The sequence below is a fragment of the Orycteropus afer genome, unplaced genomic scaffold (assembly GCF_000298275.1).
Source record: "Orycteropus afer afer isolate SDZICR_OR568_19922 unplaced genomic scaffold, OryAfe1.0 scaffold00165, whole genome shotgun sequence".
Classification (NCBI taxonomy): Eukaryota; Metazoa; Chordata; class Mammalia; order Tubulidentata; family Orycteropodidae; genus Orycteropus; species Orycteropus afer.
In genome coordinates, this window is record NW_006921752.1 from 1,643,943 (window position 1) to 1,659,546 (window position 15,604).

At 39.6% G+C, this 15,604-nt stretch overlaps 1 protein-coding gene across 1 annotated transcript in view; it reads left to right on the plus strand.

Annotated features, from left to right (window-relative positions):
• HSD17B12 (hydroxysteroid 17-beta dehydrogenase 12) overlaps positions 1 to 15,604 on the plus strand; it is a 241,506-nt gene that overhangs the window by 187,599 nt on the left and 38,303 nt on the right. The window contains exon 7 of the mRNA XM_007946515.2: positions 9,185 to 9,219. Within this exon, the coding sequence (XP_007944706.1) occupies positions 9,185 to 9,219 (35 nt within the window). The remainder of the gene's footprint in view (positions 1 to 9,184; positions 9,220 to 15,604) is intronic.

Sequence of the window (15,604 nt, forward strand, 5' to 3'; positions counted from 1 at the left end):
TTATACCATGATTTTTTAAATTATTTTTAATGATGTCAGTAGAAAACTTGTTTAAGGCATTTGCAGCTAAGAAATTGTTTTCTTTAAATCACGTGGGTTTATTTTTTCAGTTACTTGAATTCAGATCCTGTTTACTCCAAGGTTTCTTTGGGGTATGGGGTAGGGCAGAGGTGGACAAAATGGCCATTTGTGCTACCATAAGTCACTGCATTGCAGTGTTTAAGGATCCAGCTGATAACCAAAAGGTCAGCATTTGAACCCACCAGCTGCTTCATGACAGAACAATGAGGCAGTCTGCTCCCGTAAAGATGTACAGCCTTGGAAACCCCATGAGGCAGTTCTCCTCTGTTCTGTAAGGTTGCTCTGAGTCTGAATCGACTGGATGGCAGTGGGTTTGGATTGTTTTTAAGTTTCTGCATAAATGGAGTCTTAGGGCTTTGCTTGGATTCTAAGGCAAGTTGTTACACTCTGGTGATGCAGATAACAGTATAGTGCTTAAGACATTTGACTACCAACCAAAAGGCTGGTGCCACTCCTTGGAAGGAAGATTGGGCAATCTACTTCCATAGAGATACCACCTCGGAAACCCAAGGAGGGGTTGCTATGAGTCGGGACCGACTAAGTGGCAGTCAGTTTGATTTAGTGTGGTTATCTTGAATTTTAATATAATCTTTTCATCTGGGTCATTGTTGTCTTTGAGCATTATACAGTAGTGTTCTTCGTACTGTTCTCACCAAAAAATGTCCAAATGCCAGAGGTTTATATGAAACTAAAATAATTTGCTTATATTATATTAGCAACTATACTAAACTAAACAGTAGTGAAGCCTAGATTGGGTCTTGAATGTATAATAAAGTTCCTTCTGCACACTGTTACCTATTGATGCTATAGAAGGGAAAGAGAAATCATTGTATTCATATTATTTTTTTTTTAGAAATAGTTAAATTATGGTGACTTTTCTAATTACAAAGTAGTACAACATTGTTGGAATACTATGCAACCCCAAAGAATAAAGTAGAATCTGCAAAACACTGCATAATATGGATGAACTTGGAGGACGTTATGCTGAGTGAAATAAGTCAATCACAGAAGAACAAATATTGTATTAGTCTGTTATTGTAAAAAGTCAGGGAAAGGTTTATATATGGAAGGAAATTTTCTTTGTTGGTTACCAGGGAGGGGAGGGACAGAGGGAACACAGCTAGATAAGTAGAGAGAAGTACTGATTTGGGTGAAAGGAAGGACAGTGTACCAAATGTGAGTGATCAGTATAGTGGCATTGAGAAAAAGGAAGACAGAGAGGTGCATGGGAGGTACAGGTGAGCAACAAGGATGAGCATATGTGCAGTATGCACATACAGTACTGCACTATCAGTGATGGCAAATGTGGATATACAGGTGCATAGATGGGTGGGCAGGCTGAATGATTAGGTATGTCTGTGCAGGGGGAAGTGTGCCCGTGACCATGTATAGGGTTGGCAGAAATGTTTCTACAAGTCTATTTGTATGTTCCGTAAGAATTTCCAGGTATATAGTAGAGCTGACAAGGGACAAAGTTGTAGTCACTTCTTGGCTACAGCCAGCTACACAGAGGGAGCGAGTAGTTGCACCTGTGGGCTCAGGACCATGGTCAGAGGGAACATCAGGCTCAATTAGCATAACATATTACACAAAACATTGTTCCACATACTACTTTGGTGAATAGTGACTGGGATGTTAAAAGCTTGCAAGTAGCCATCTAGATGCAACGATGGATCTCTTCTCATCCAAAACAAAAAAGAATGAAGAAAACCAAAGATGTATGGAAACAATTAATCCAAGGGACTGGTACACCATGTAGTCATCAGCCTATACAACTATGAGACCAGAAGAAATAGACGGTGCCCAGCTACCACTGGCAACCACTTGAAGGGAGATCTATGTAGGAGATCTTGGATAGAGTTGGAGAATAATGTGGAACAAAACTCAAAATCATTAAAACAAAAGGAACTGGGTTTGCTGGTCTGATAGAGCTTGGTGGAACCCCTGAGACTATGGCCCCTAGCTGTCCTTCAGGTCTGGAATTGAACCCACTCTTGTGGCTTCCAGCCAAACAAAAGACAGGCATAAGAGCTGAACATTTATATTAGCTAGATGCACTCCTTGAAGAGTTCAATCATGGGAGAATAGAAGAGCTGTGTATGCACAGGAAGACGGCTAAGGGGGCAGGAGTACATGGGAGGGAAGAGATGTCACATGGGGAGGAAGTGGGAGGGGAGCTTTACATTGTGGGAAATTGCAATCAATGTCCTGAGACAAAGTGTATGTGAGCTGCTGTATGGAAAATGAATTTGCTTTGTAAACGTTCTCCCAAATCACAATAAAAAGTATTTTTTTTAAAAAAGTAGTAGTATAAGATTGTTGCTAAAATATGGGAAATACATAAACCCATACCAAACCCACTGACATTGAGTAGATTGTGACTCACAGTGACACTGTAAGACAGAGCAAAACTGACCCATAGGGTAAGTCATAAATCTTTAGGAAAACAGACTGCCTCATCTTTATCCTGCCGGGTGACTAATGGGTTTGAACCGTTCGTTGGCCTTTTGTTTAGCAGCAGAATGCTTTAACCACTGTGCCACCTGAGCTCCTTGGGAAATACATGAGAACCCCAAAAAGAAAATGAGTGATTTCTAACTCTAACCACTGCGGTTACATTTAATGTAACATTTTTCAAGGATATTCTGTGTGTCTTCCCGACTGAATGGCCTGATAATGCTGATTGTGATTTTATATGGGCTAAATGGGCCTCCTGTGGATTTCCCAGGCAGTCTGTACATCGGTGTGGCAGTAAATACCTGCACATTTCGTTCTTGAAATGGAATATGTGGTGGCCCCTAAAGGAATTCTAATTGTTATCAAGGCTTTCATTTATCTTTGTATATTTGTGTACTTGTTATGGATATCTTACATACAAAGTGATATATTACCTAGGTGTGTTGTAACATATATTGCCCTTTCTCCTTTGATGTTAGAACTTTTTGTGGTGACAGTTAATGAAATTATCCTTGAAAAATAAGTGCATATAAATAGGAAACATTAATGTTTTCCTGCAAGGGTTTGAATTTCTCATTGTTGTAGAGATACTATTGCAACAACTTTTGTCTATTTTGTAAGAATTAAGTGAAAATTATTTGCTGTACCCTTTTGGAAACAACATCAACATGGAAAAAAACACATATAGAAATCATGTTACTGCTCTAATATCCTGAACCACTGAACTAACAAGTTATGGTAGCCGTATTTTACAAATACATTAAGAGGAACAAAAAATTTCCTGGAACAGTAATTATCACCTCAGATGGCCTAAAATTCGCATATTGAGTTAACATGGGAAATAGCTTGTGAGCTGTGAAATGGGGTTCAGATAGTTAGTGAGAGTTTATAGAAAAGCTTGGTATATTGGTATAAATAACCAGATATCAAGATAACAATTAATGCATGTGAAGTAAAATGAGACTACTGATAAAACCCACTGGGAGCTCTGGTGGCATAGTGCCTAAGGCATTTGACTGCTAACCAGAAGGCTGGCGGTTCAAACCCACCAGCCACTCTTTGGAAGGAAGGTTGGGCAATCTACTTCTGTACTGTTACCTCTTCGGAAACGCAAGGAGGGGTCGCTATGAGTCAGATCTGACTCAACAGCAGTGTGTTTAGTTTGGTTTTTTGGTTGTCAAGTCAATTCCAACTCATTGTGACCCTATAGGACAGAGTAGAAACTGCCCCATAGGCTTTCCAAGGCTGTAAATATTTGCAGAAGCAGACTGCCTCATCTTTCTGCCATGAAACACCTGGTGGGTTGGAACTGCCAACCTTTTAGTTACCAGCCAAACGAATACCTTAACCACTGTACCACCAGAGCTCTTAGTTACAATACTTATGTAAAACTCGATGTTAAAGAGAATTTAATTTCATGTGAATATATCTCACACAGAGAGCATTAAGAACTGTTTGTATATACATACCCAAACAAAGAAGACTTGAAATTGAATTTATTGACTTATAATATGATAAGGGAAGACAATTTAAGTATAGATGATGGCATTAATCAAATTTATAGAAGCATGCAGATTCCAAGTTAACTTTCCTTGGGCTTTTCAATAGATATTATTTGACACACCCACACAAAAATTTCCATTGTAATAGCAAAAAGAAATAATTTTGCATCATTATCAATGGGGAAACCCACAAGCAGTGAGAAAGAATTTAACTTTTTCTTGAGATGATATATATCTTTGCTGATGAGTCATTTGGTAATTGATCATTCAACAGGTATTTCTTGGTCAGACAAGTGTTCAGGAGTCAGACAGTGAAAGCCTTGCTTCTTCCATTGTGTTATGGTATTGAGCCAAGTGTCTTCTCATATGTAATAAGGTGCAACTCTAATCAACTTCTTAAATTTTAATTCACGTATCTAAAGAATATATTTTGAACATGTTTATAACGTTGAAGACCATCAAGAAAATAATGTTTAGCATGTTGTTGATATAATTTTGTAAGTATGATTCCATCTTGTGTGGTTTCATTTTGCCTGTGGTCATTTGCTTGATAATGTTTTGCCATTCACAGAGGATACACTTAATATATAACATCCACATGGTGTGAGAAAAAAGAGCTCCTAATGTATGAGTTTATATTTTTACATTATTCTAACTAAAAGTGGTATTTCTTAGAGACCATGCTGGGATGTGTAAGTTTGTATCTTGTAAAAAATCAGAATTGGACTTTAAAACTCTGTGTGACCATTTATTAATGTTCATATGGTGCTGGATCTCTGGTCAACATAACAGGCCATCAGCAAATCTTGTGCATTTTCCTGGTGCTTCTCCACATTGGTTGCTGCCTCTATACTTTGCTCCTTTTGGGAAGGAGAGCTTAGCAGGCAGTGGCTATCCCTTCTGTACTCCAGTTAGCTACTCTGTCGTTAACAAGTCTCATTTCCTTATTATGAATGGACACACACATATACACACACACACAGCCCTGGGCAAGGACATTTCTATCACTAGTCTTCTTCCTCATTCTGTTTCTAGTGATCTTGGGACTTTGGGAACTGAATAATGGATTCTCTTCACAAAATGCTTGGGGACTTCTTTATAATACATTAGCTAAGCATTATGGTCCCCTTTTGAAATGTGCTAAATAAAAAATGTTCTCAGACACTGTAAAGAATGCATATAATCTATCCTTACAATAAAATACTCCACAATTCTTAATCTCCTGATGTTCATCTGTTTGGACTAACTTGGAATGATGTAGTATCAAATGAAAACACAAGTTGCATGACACATGTAATAGGATAAAATACTCTTTATTTCTTTCTATGCTTACTTTATTCATCCAAGAAAAAGTTTGTTTAAAAATACCTCAATTCTGTAGTATACGTTGTAGTTTCTCATAGCTCTGACGTTTGGCATTCTCTTCTTTCTACTAGAATTGTTTTTTCTGACCCTTGTTAGTTGCCATCATGTTGCCTCCAGTTCATGGTGACCTTATGTATAACAGAGTAAAACCTTGCCTGGTCTTACACCAGCTTCATGGTCATTGATATGTTTGAGTCCATCGTCATGTCAGCCAATCTCATTGAGGGCTTCCCTTGTATTCGTTGGTGTCTACTGGATCACACATGATGTTTTCTTCTAGTGATCGGCTTTCCCTGATGATGTGTCTGAAGTAAAAGAGCTCAACTCTTGCCATCCTCACTTCTAAGGAGCGTTCTAGTTGTGTTTCTTCTAAGACTGACTTGTTTGCTCTTCCCAATATATTTGTTCTTCATGATGTATTCAGTATTCTTCACCAACACCAGTTTGAATGCATCACTTCTTCTGTCTTCCTTTTTCATATCTAACTTTTGCCTGCATATAAGGCAATTGAAAAGATCATGACTTAGGTCAGATGTGCTTTAGTCCTCAAAGTGACATATTTCCTATTCATTGGTTATACATGTTTGAAATGTAACCAAAAGAAAAAGTGGCATGTTTCCTTTTTAAAAACTTTACAGGGGTCTTTTGCAGCACATTTACCAATGCAGTAACACATCATTTGATTTCTGGGCAGCTTCCATGGATGTTGATTGTTGATCCAAGTAGAGTGAAGTCATAGTCAATGATTTTCTTCTGCCTGGTGAGCTCCTATTTATTCTTTCATGACTTAACTGAAACATAATCTGCAAAGTTCTACCCAATTATCCAGACATAATTGTTCCTTCTCCTGACAGTGTCCTCTGTCCTCACCTGTATTGTACCACTTGCCTGGCAAAGATATACTTACCTGTTTTCCCTCCAGACAGTGAGTCCTAACCACTCAGTGCAGATCTTGGCAGATAAATGGCCCCAACTGAAGAGAAGAATGACTTTTTATTGTTTCATGTTACTTCAGGCCATATGTATATAAGCATAGAACATTCTGATGGCTCTTTCATCCTGTATTTGATAAAGTAACATCAAATATATTTCATGATTCCAGTTCTTTAATTCTTACCCATGTGATTACCAAAGTATTTTTTAAACAGCTTTATTGACAGTTTATATAACCATAAAATGTATCTGTTTTAAGTGTGCAATTCAATGATTTTTAGTAAAGTTTCAGCGCTGTGCAATCATCACTACAATCCAGTTTTAGAACATTTCCACCACCTCAAAAAGATACCAGTGGAGGAATTTTTAAATGTTGATTGAACTGTCCAAAACTTCTGTGTGCTGAGTTGAGCTGGATGACCTCAAAACGTGTCATTGTTTTTAGCTGTAAACTGTGTAGGGAACAACATCCTTAAAGGCAGGCCTAGATATACTTAGTGGTACTGCATCCTAAAAGAATAGTACATGCTGACATTGATTGCGATTTATAGAACCCTATAAGACGGAGCTCTGGTAGCATAGTGGCTAAAGCACTTGACTGCTAACCAGAAGGCTGGCGGTTCAAACCCATCAGCCACTCCTCAGAAGGAAGGTTGGGCAATCCTACTTCCGTAGTGATACTGCCTTGGAAACCCAAGGAGGGGTCGCTATGAGTCGGGGCCGACTCGAAGGCACATAACAACAACAACAACATAAGACAGAGTGGCGTAGTGCCTAAGGCACTTGACTGCTGACCAGAAGGCTGGCTGTTCACACCCACCAGCCACTCCTCGGAAGGAAGGTTGGGCAATCTACTTCCTTAATGATACCGCCTCAGAAACCCAAGGAGGGGTCGCTATGAGTTGGATCTGACTCAACGGCAGTGTGTTATAAGACAGAGTAAAGGAGCTCTGGGGGTGCAGTGGCTAAGGCAGGGAACCCTATGGGACAGTTCAACTCTGTCATATAGGGTCAATATGAGTCATAACTGACTCCACGGCAATGGGTTTGGTTTCACATATATATGAGTAGAACTGCCCCGTAGGGTTTCCTAGGCTGTAATCATTATGGGAGCAGATGGCCAGGTCTTTTCTCCCACAGAGTGCCTCGTGGATTTGAACTGTCAACCTTTTAATTAGTGCTTCATTGTGCTGACAATGGGGACACTAATTTCCCTTTAGAGTCCTACTCTGTGCCATGCTGTATACTAGATCTGTTTTGTACCTTACCTCAGAATATAATCACCTGTAATGGAGATACTTTCTTCGTTTAATAGATAAAGACTCTGAGCAGAAGCATAAGGAACTACTCATGGTCACACAGCTAGTAAGTGGAGGGCTAAGTAAGATTGAACCAGAAGGGTTCAGAAGGAGTTCCCCAGGGAACCCTCTTGCCTTATCCAGAGGCCCCAGACATGACAGAGAGGTTATAGGAATTGTAGTTTTCATGGAGGGGCCATGGAAGTAGGAAAAAAAGCCATATATCCAAGTTTTCAATTGCTTTGGAAAAAAAAGAATCAGTGAATGTTTGGAGATAGTTAGCAGTCTCTACCCCATCATTCTATGAATATGAGTTTAATATGAAAATATAGACTTGTATGTAAGAAGGAAAAAGAACAAGAATCCTTTAGGCCAAACTCTAATGGCTTTTTTAAAAAAAAATCTGGGCCAGAAGATTCAGCCAAATCCAGATGCTTCTGTTGAAATGATTCCCGTAGGCTTTGAAGATACGTCTTTGTCTTTTTGGTTGGTAACATATCAATCTATTGTTTATGACACAGTATCGGCTTAAACTCGTATTTTTATTTGGAGAAGGTGTCAGCAGCTTTGAAGTTGACATTCGGGTTGAGAGCACCACATAGCAGATTTTACCTTGGTAAAGGTTGGATGGATTTCCTTTCTTTAAAATATGTCTGGGGAAAAAAAGTGTTTTTTCTCTATTGTATGTTTTGATTAATATATTTAAGATAGAAATTCTTATGCTTGGCATGCATTCCAACCTTTTTGCTACAAAACAGCCTTTGTTTCTTAGAGAACTGATGATATCTAAGAGTTAGAAATTCATCTTCCAACCTCAGTATTTAACTATGAAGTGACCTTGACTAAGCCATTGGATTACTTAAATTTTCTTGGTTACAAATATCTTAAAGCAGAGTTTAAAGGTAGCCTCTCTTGTCATATATATATATTTAGTCAACAACTCTGAATTCCTTTCAGAATGCAGATAGCACCTTTTTTATTAGTGGTCACTGGAGATTACAGATAACCTTCCTTTTTTTAAGGGTGAGTTTTATTTTATTTTACAACTAGCTAGACCACCAACAAGAGAAATGACCGAAGAAGATACACTTAATATTTGCCAACATGTCACCTGATATATTCTTCTAAAGGATTTTTTTGATTGGCAAGAGTTTGAAGTCTTGAGATTAGAAAGCTAAAGTTGTGTTGGTGGGCAGGATGTTTCTTGTGATAACATATGTCCTTTGCTGGGAAGGCGTTTCGGTAGACTTCACTGTAAAGCCTTTACTATTTGCAGATCTCTGTGCCAGTATTACATTTCAGGCAAGACTAATTTTAGCCAAGTTCACCGAAAGTATTCCCAGTGTTATCTCCAGTAATTTCATCTGATTTCCTTTTTATGTACTCTTGACATAGCCAAATTATATAGAGTGTAGAAAAGAAACTGCTATCTGTAGAAGTGGTGAGTGGTTTTGTGATTCCCTTCTTTCTTGTGGGGGTGGCCTTTCCTCACTCTTCATCTGTTCCTTGCATCCTCAGCCATCATGACTGTGTTGTTCTCTTTTGCAGATGACACAATGGGTGCTGCCCGGCATGGTAGAAAGGTGAGTCACAAGCACTATGGAGGCAGAGCTCATTATTATTTATAGGGGAGAATCCTTTCTTTGAAAAATTCATTAAAGTGACTAATGAACCTAGCCTCCATGCCTTGGTGACAGAGTAATGTGCTGGGCGAGTCACACGGTGGAGCATGAGTCATCAGGTGGTGGAGGCCTTTTCCACTCGATTCCCTTTTTATTTTCCTCTCTAGGGTTGTGGTGGTTCCTTTAGATCAGGATTAAAAAGCCTGCCTGAGTCACCATCACTAACTCAATTGCCTGCTATTCTGAGGGGGTGGATAGAGTTCCTGGGATGTTCCTGGGAATACCTTCTTAAAGCTGTACACACTGCTCAGTCAGAGCCCGGTTCATTGGCGCTTCACCAGCAAGGTCCCATCCTCATTTTTCCACTCTTACTGGGAGAATGAGTGTACGCTAAACCTGACCTCAGCCTCACTGCTGTCAAGTTGGATCCAACTCATAGTGACCCCTTCTTGGGTTTCCAAGGTGGTATCACTACGGAAGTAGATTGCCCAATCATCCTTCCTAGGAGTGGCTGGTGGGTTTGAACCACTAGCCTTCTGGTTAGGAGTCAAATGCCTTAGTCACTACGCCACCAGAGCTCCTTTAGACACGTCATTAAATGATTATAAGATGTCAGCCCAGCCCTGGGAGGAAAAGCCTATGTCTACTATCCCCATCTGCATTCTAGTTTGAATTGAGTTCCACTAGGATACAATGCCTGTCTTTTCAGTTTTATTGGTAAATGTGCCTTAGAGATCTTATGTTTGAAATAGCATGAAGTGTGAAATTGTGACTAAGTTCTGTTCCTTCTTTGGGAAGACCTGCATGATGGCTAGGCCCTCAAAGAAAACCTACTGACAAGACCTGGGCTTGCATCTTGAGCTAGCTTGATCATTTGCTGAATTTAGGGCTTCACGGGCATCCTTCCTCTTTAAAATGGCCAGGAGTTTAGAAGAGACCCAAAAGAATTATAGCTTTGAAAAGAGAAGACCCAAGGACCCTACTTTTGTGCAGAAACCTCTAAGATCAGCTCCAAGCAGGGGTTACAGCTAATTGCAGTTGTTGTTGTTATGTGCCGTTGAGTCTGCCCCAACTAATAGCGACCCCTCCTTGGGTTGCTGAGGCAGTATCACTACGGAAGTAGATTGCCCAACCTTCCTTCCTAGGAGTGGCTGGTGGGTTTGAACCTCCAGCCTTCTGGTTAGCAGTCAAGTGCCTTAGGCACTATGCTACCAGATGCTATGCTGAGATCTCAGTGAGCTTTGATAGCCTCCTCCTATTTTACAGATGAGAAAACTGAGGGTAAGAAACTATTTTTTTTTATTAGCATCTATAGAAACTGGTTGAGAAACTGCTTCTCAGTCAGGCTCTTTATGTGTAATTCCATCTTATATGCAGTTTTTGTATATTTTAATTGCTTTATTTTAGTCAAATTTCCCTTTAAAACCTTCTAAGGGCTTGTTTGTTGACAGTGGGAGTGTGCCCCTGATGGTCAGATATAGAAGTGGCAGTGATCAAATCAGAGCCAAACCGTAAAAGATTGCAGAAAGTTGGGGCAGACAGAGTAGAACTCAGGAGGGATGAAATTCAGACATTACCTTAATCCTGGTTTTGACATCTGCAAGCAATCTGGTATTGATTCAGAACAGTAACTCTATCCACTAAGAAAAAAATCCTTGTGAATCACAGAAGTCTTTGTAAAAGCAGTTTTTATGTGTGTGTGTAAAAATCATATCAAAAGAGATAATGGTTGTGAAACATCTTGCAGGGCATCAAGTATTGATTCAAGAAGCCATAGAATTCAGTATTTTAAAAATAAAAGAGTCAGAATCATATAGCCATAGAGAATTTGAATATTAAAAAAAAAAAATTGAAACTAACTTCCCTCTTTTGACAAAGTAACCAGAGACCGTCAGTTCCAACCCATGGTAACTCCATGCATGTCAGAGTAGAACTGGGCTCTTCTGGATGTTCTCTGACTTGTTTTTTAGAAGTAGATCACCAGGCTTTTCTTCCTAGGGGCTTTTGGCTGCATTCTAACAACCAACCTTTGGGTTGGGAGCCAAATGCATTAACTGTTCATACCACCCAGGGATGATTCTAAAATATACAGAAGATAAATTGGATCTTTGTTTTGAAGAAACCAAGTTGGTTTTAAACTGAGGTCAAGAAATTAAATGAACATTTTCTTTTATAAGGATCAGCACAAAGCTGGTTCTTACTGAGGCACAGGTTAAAGATGTCCCAAATGTCCAACTTTTCCAAACTATTGTACCAGTCATCTCTAACATCAGCTACTCCTCCTCCCAATATTCTTCCTCCCTCTTTGGTTTCTGTAATTCACTGCAAGTTCAAACAGAACTCATGAACCATGAAGGAAATGGCTCACGCAGTTGTGGAGACTGCAAGTCCCACATCTGAGTCAGGAGTCATGCTGGAGGGTTCTGTTGATTCAGATGGTTGCAGGGGCTGACAAACCCAGATCTGCTGGTCAGACGACAGGCTGTTGGCTCATATTCCAAGAACTGGAGGTCAGATGATGACTAACTGGATGCAGGATCCAGAGTAAGAGTGAGAACTTTGGCAGAGCATTTATATATACTGGATGCAGACTATACCCTCAAGGAAACTCCCCTTTCTTGAGCAAAGTGGTGCAAGCATGAAACTTTTATAAGGATGATAAGAGTGGTGACTAGGATAAAGGTGGTGATTTGAGTCATACCCTTTAATAAAGCAGTGACTTAAGATACATCCCACCCTAATGTAATGGACAACACTCTCCCAAATGGAAACTTAACCACAGGCATAGAGGCTAGGATTTACAACATATCACAAAATTATATCCAATTACAAAATGGAGGAGCAGTTACATCAATACATAACTGCCAAACCACTGAAAATTGTGCCCCAGCCAAGTTGACACATAACTTTAACCATCACATTTGCCATGCATGTTATTTGCATTAGCAAGCAGTCCAATCCCCTTGCTGAGCTGAATCACCTCATTTGCATAGTCCCACCCAGTCATTCTATAGGAGTTACAAAGACTGTGGCTAGAAGGACCATACTAAGTAATTCACTGCACTGCAGAAATGATCCAGTAGAAAGCTATCATAGGCTGTGAACTGAAATAAACACCATGGGGTGATTTTGATGCTTGCTAAGAACTAGTGAGAAATGGTAGTAGATTTGTATGAATCGTTACTTTGGGTTAAGAAAAGAAACAGCTATTTCTATTTGAATTAGAGGAGTTTCTAGGTGTATTAGTCAAGATAGGCCAACTGCTATAACAGACCACCCCAAAATTTCAGTGGTTTAACAACATGAACATTTCTTTCTCCCTCAGCTCATAGTCTAATATGGATCAGGGCTGGAAAGTCTGCTCTGTCCAGTCATCCAGGCATCTCAGGCTCCTTCCATCCCGGGGCTCCATCACTCCCGGGGCCTTAGAGTTTTCCACTGGATCCTCTGCATCCAGCTGACAGATGAAATGAGGGAAGGGTTTGAATGAGGGATGGTTTGAAGGAGGTTTTACAGGCCAGACCTGGAAGTGGTGTACATCACTTCTGCCTGCACTTCCATTGTCCATAACTCAGAGACCCCTTACAGCTAACTGCAAGGGGGGCCAGCAATATCATTAGCTGTGCGCCCAGGAGGAGAGGAAAACTCAAAGGGAACAGATGTTCTGAAAGCCTTCTTACTTACAGATTGTAAGTTATTTTGTTGTAACCTGCCCTCTTTGCTGCCCCAAAATGGCATGTTTCCTATGGTTGGTTTCCTATGGATTGGTATCTCCATTGAATAATAGCAGAGCCCTTTAGAAAGATCCTTTGTTGTTGTGTTTTTTGTTTTTTTTTTCTTTCACTCATTCTACCTCTGATGTATGAGATTTTCCAAACCCTCTAGAACTGTAGCCTAAGGCCAACTGACTATCACTAAACAAGTATCTGTAATCAAACTAAGGTATTATTACCATAGAAGTAGAAAGTGCATAATTACATTATAGAGGAAACTTGCTCTTTCCACTTCCCTGGAATTATAAACATTGTGTACAGCTGGAGCCAGGAGGTGGTTGCCATAACAACCGTGGAAAAGCTAAAAATAGCCTCTTTCATACTGTATTGCTTAAGGTGGAATTATGACATGTTGTGGTGTTCTAGGGCAGGTAATTTTCTTTCATGTGCTAAATGTTTGCAAACTTTCTTCAACAAAGCAATATTTGTGTAATATAAGTATTTGGATTGTGGGTTCTAATTATATACCTGATCCCTGTGTTCCAGGATTCTTTTCTGACACAGAATTCTATTTTTATATGTTTCTCAGTCTTCTTAAGAGTCTGTTAAGAGAACTATCTGTACCAATTTCAGTATTATTTTTAAGCTAAAAAAACAAAAACAAAAACAAAAGTAATGACCCTCCAGGAGCATGCTTATGTACTCTCTGATGAGAGAGAGAAATATGAAGAAGTGCAGTGGAGTCTTTTGGGCATCTTCTCTCTTGTTTGCCCTCAAACCCTGACACAGCTACCTGTCCACATTAGGATGGACCATGTGGTTCAAAGTCTTCACAGCAACCTTTTTTTCCCCTCCCCCCTCCCCTGCAGTGTGGAGCAGTGATGAGGTCACTGAGGAAGAAAGCAGTGACTTAATTCACGGGAGACCGATCGCTTTCTTTATTATGGCAGTAGTGTTTTTATAGGGCTGTGGACAAGGATACTACAATGGTCTGATAAAAAAGTGGGATATTTATAGAGGAATAAAGGCTTGACAGTTTTTTATCCAGGTGACAATTAAGGAGAGTATTAGAGGGAATTTCATAGGCATGAAGGAACTCTACTAGAGCAGAAAGCTATAAATGCCACCTCTGAATTTTATAGGGTTGGGTGATTTTAATGTTTGGCTTGTGGGAGGGCAGGTAATTGAAGGTAATATTTTTATATGAGAAGATGCTTCCTTTTTCAGCAGTTGGTATTGTCTGCTCTGTTTTGGCAGTATTTTAGTTCTGGTAGATCCTCAATAATTTGTTCCACTGAGACACCATTGTATGGCTATTAGCAAGTAAGCAGTGTTATGAGTTAAGAATGTTGCATCATAGAAAATATTATTTGACTTGTTTATTTGGATGTTTGCCATAACAAACTAGGAAATGTGCTGAAGTATGAGCAACGTGGGTCTTTGTTACTGAACTTGAGTGAAAATTCTTAATGTACCTTCCAGTCTCAGAATTGTTCCCTAAGTCCCAGGAAAATGAGAGATTAACCAGGGTTTGGTTTTATGTTTGTTTCTGTGCGCAATTAAGCACAGCCCATTTTGTCCTTCTGCTTGATATAACAGAGTTGTCATGAGTCTGCCTGTGCCATGGAAACTGGTTTGACGTCACTAATTCTGCTTAGATGGAGGATTAGAGCTAGACAAAGTAGTTGATTTTAAAGACATGTCCTCTGTGGCTCCCAGCCCCAAATGTTCACAGAAAGCATAGGCACTGTATACAGGACAAGGATTGAGACAGGCGGTGCCCGTGTGTTATTTATGATTCAGACAGAACTAATTTGAATATTATTATCCTTGGATAGGGACAGGGAGATGGAGAGAGAGAAGTGTATGTTGTGTGTGGCTGGGTGTCAGGTATGGCATTTGCTAGACAAATATGTGTGTTTAATGGTAACACAGATTTGGAGAGAAGATGTTTTCACTACTGAAAATGCAAACCAAAGACCACTTAAGTGATGTCATTTGGGTACAAGCATAAATGCTACTGTCCTTTTATTTACTTAGCTCTGGTGCATTCTTGGAGTCCCTGGGTGGTTCAAACAGTTAAGCACTCAACTACTAGCCGAAAGGTTAACAGTTCAAACCCACCCAGACATGCCTCAGAACATGAGCGTGGTGATCTGCTTCTGAAAGGCCACGACCTTTTAAACCCAATGGAACGGTTCTACTTTGCACACATGGGGTTACCATGAGTCAGAATGGACTCAAAGGCAAGAAACAACGGCAGTGCATCCTCACGTTATCCTTTGTTGGCCTTAGATTTGTTTGAATGTATTTCCAAGTGTGAACATTGTGTTTTGAATAAATTATCTAAAAATTGTGACTTTTCACTAACTCAAATTAGCTCTGCCCCCTAGAAAATTTTAACTGGGGTAGAGTGTTTCAAAAATAAAAACCACAGTTGCCTTAAGGAGTAAACAGTGAAAGGTGCATCCCTGCATAACTGACAAATTTGATGATTGCTCTGAATTATTTTTGGAATGGAAAGACTTTTTTTATTGTCTTTGAAGGAATTTTTATTATCTTTGAATGACTTGAAATCGTTGCTTTGGCAAGTGAAGGGTTTTTGTGTGTGTGTGTGTGTGTGTGTGTGTGTG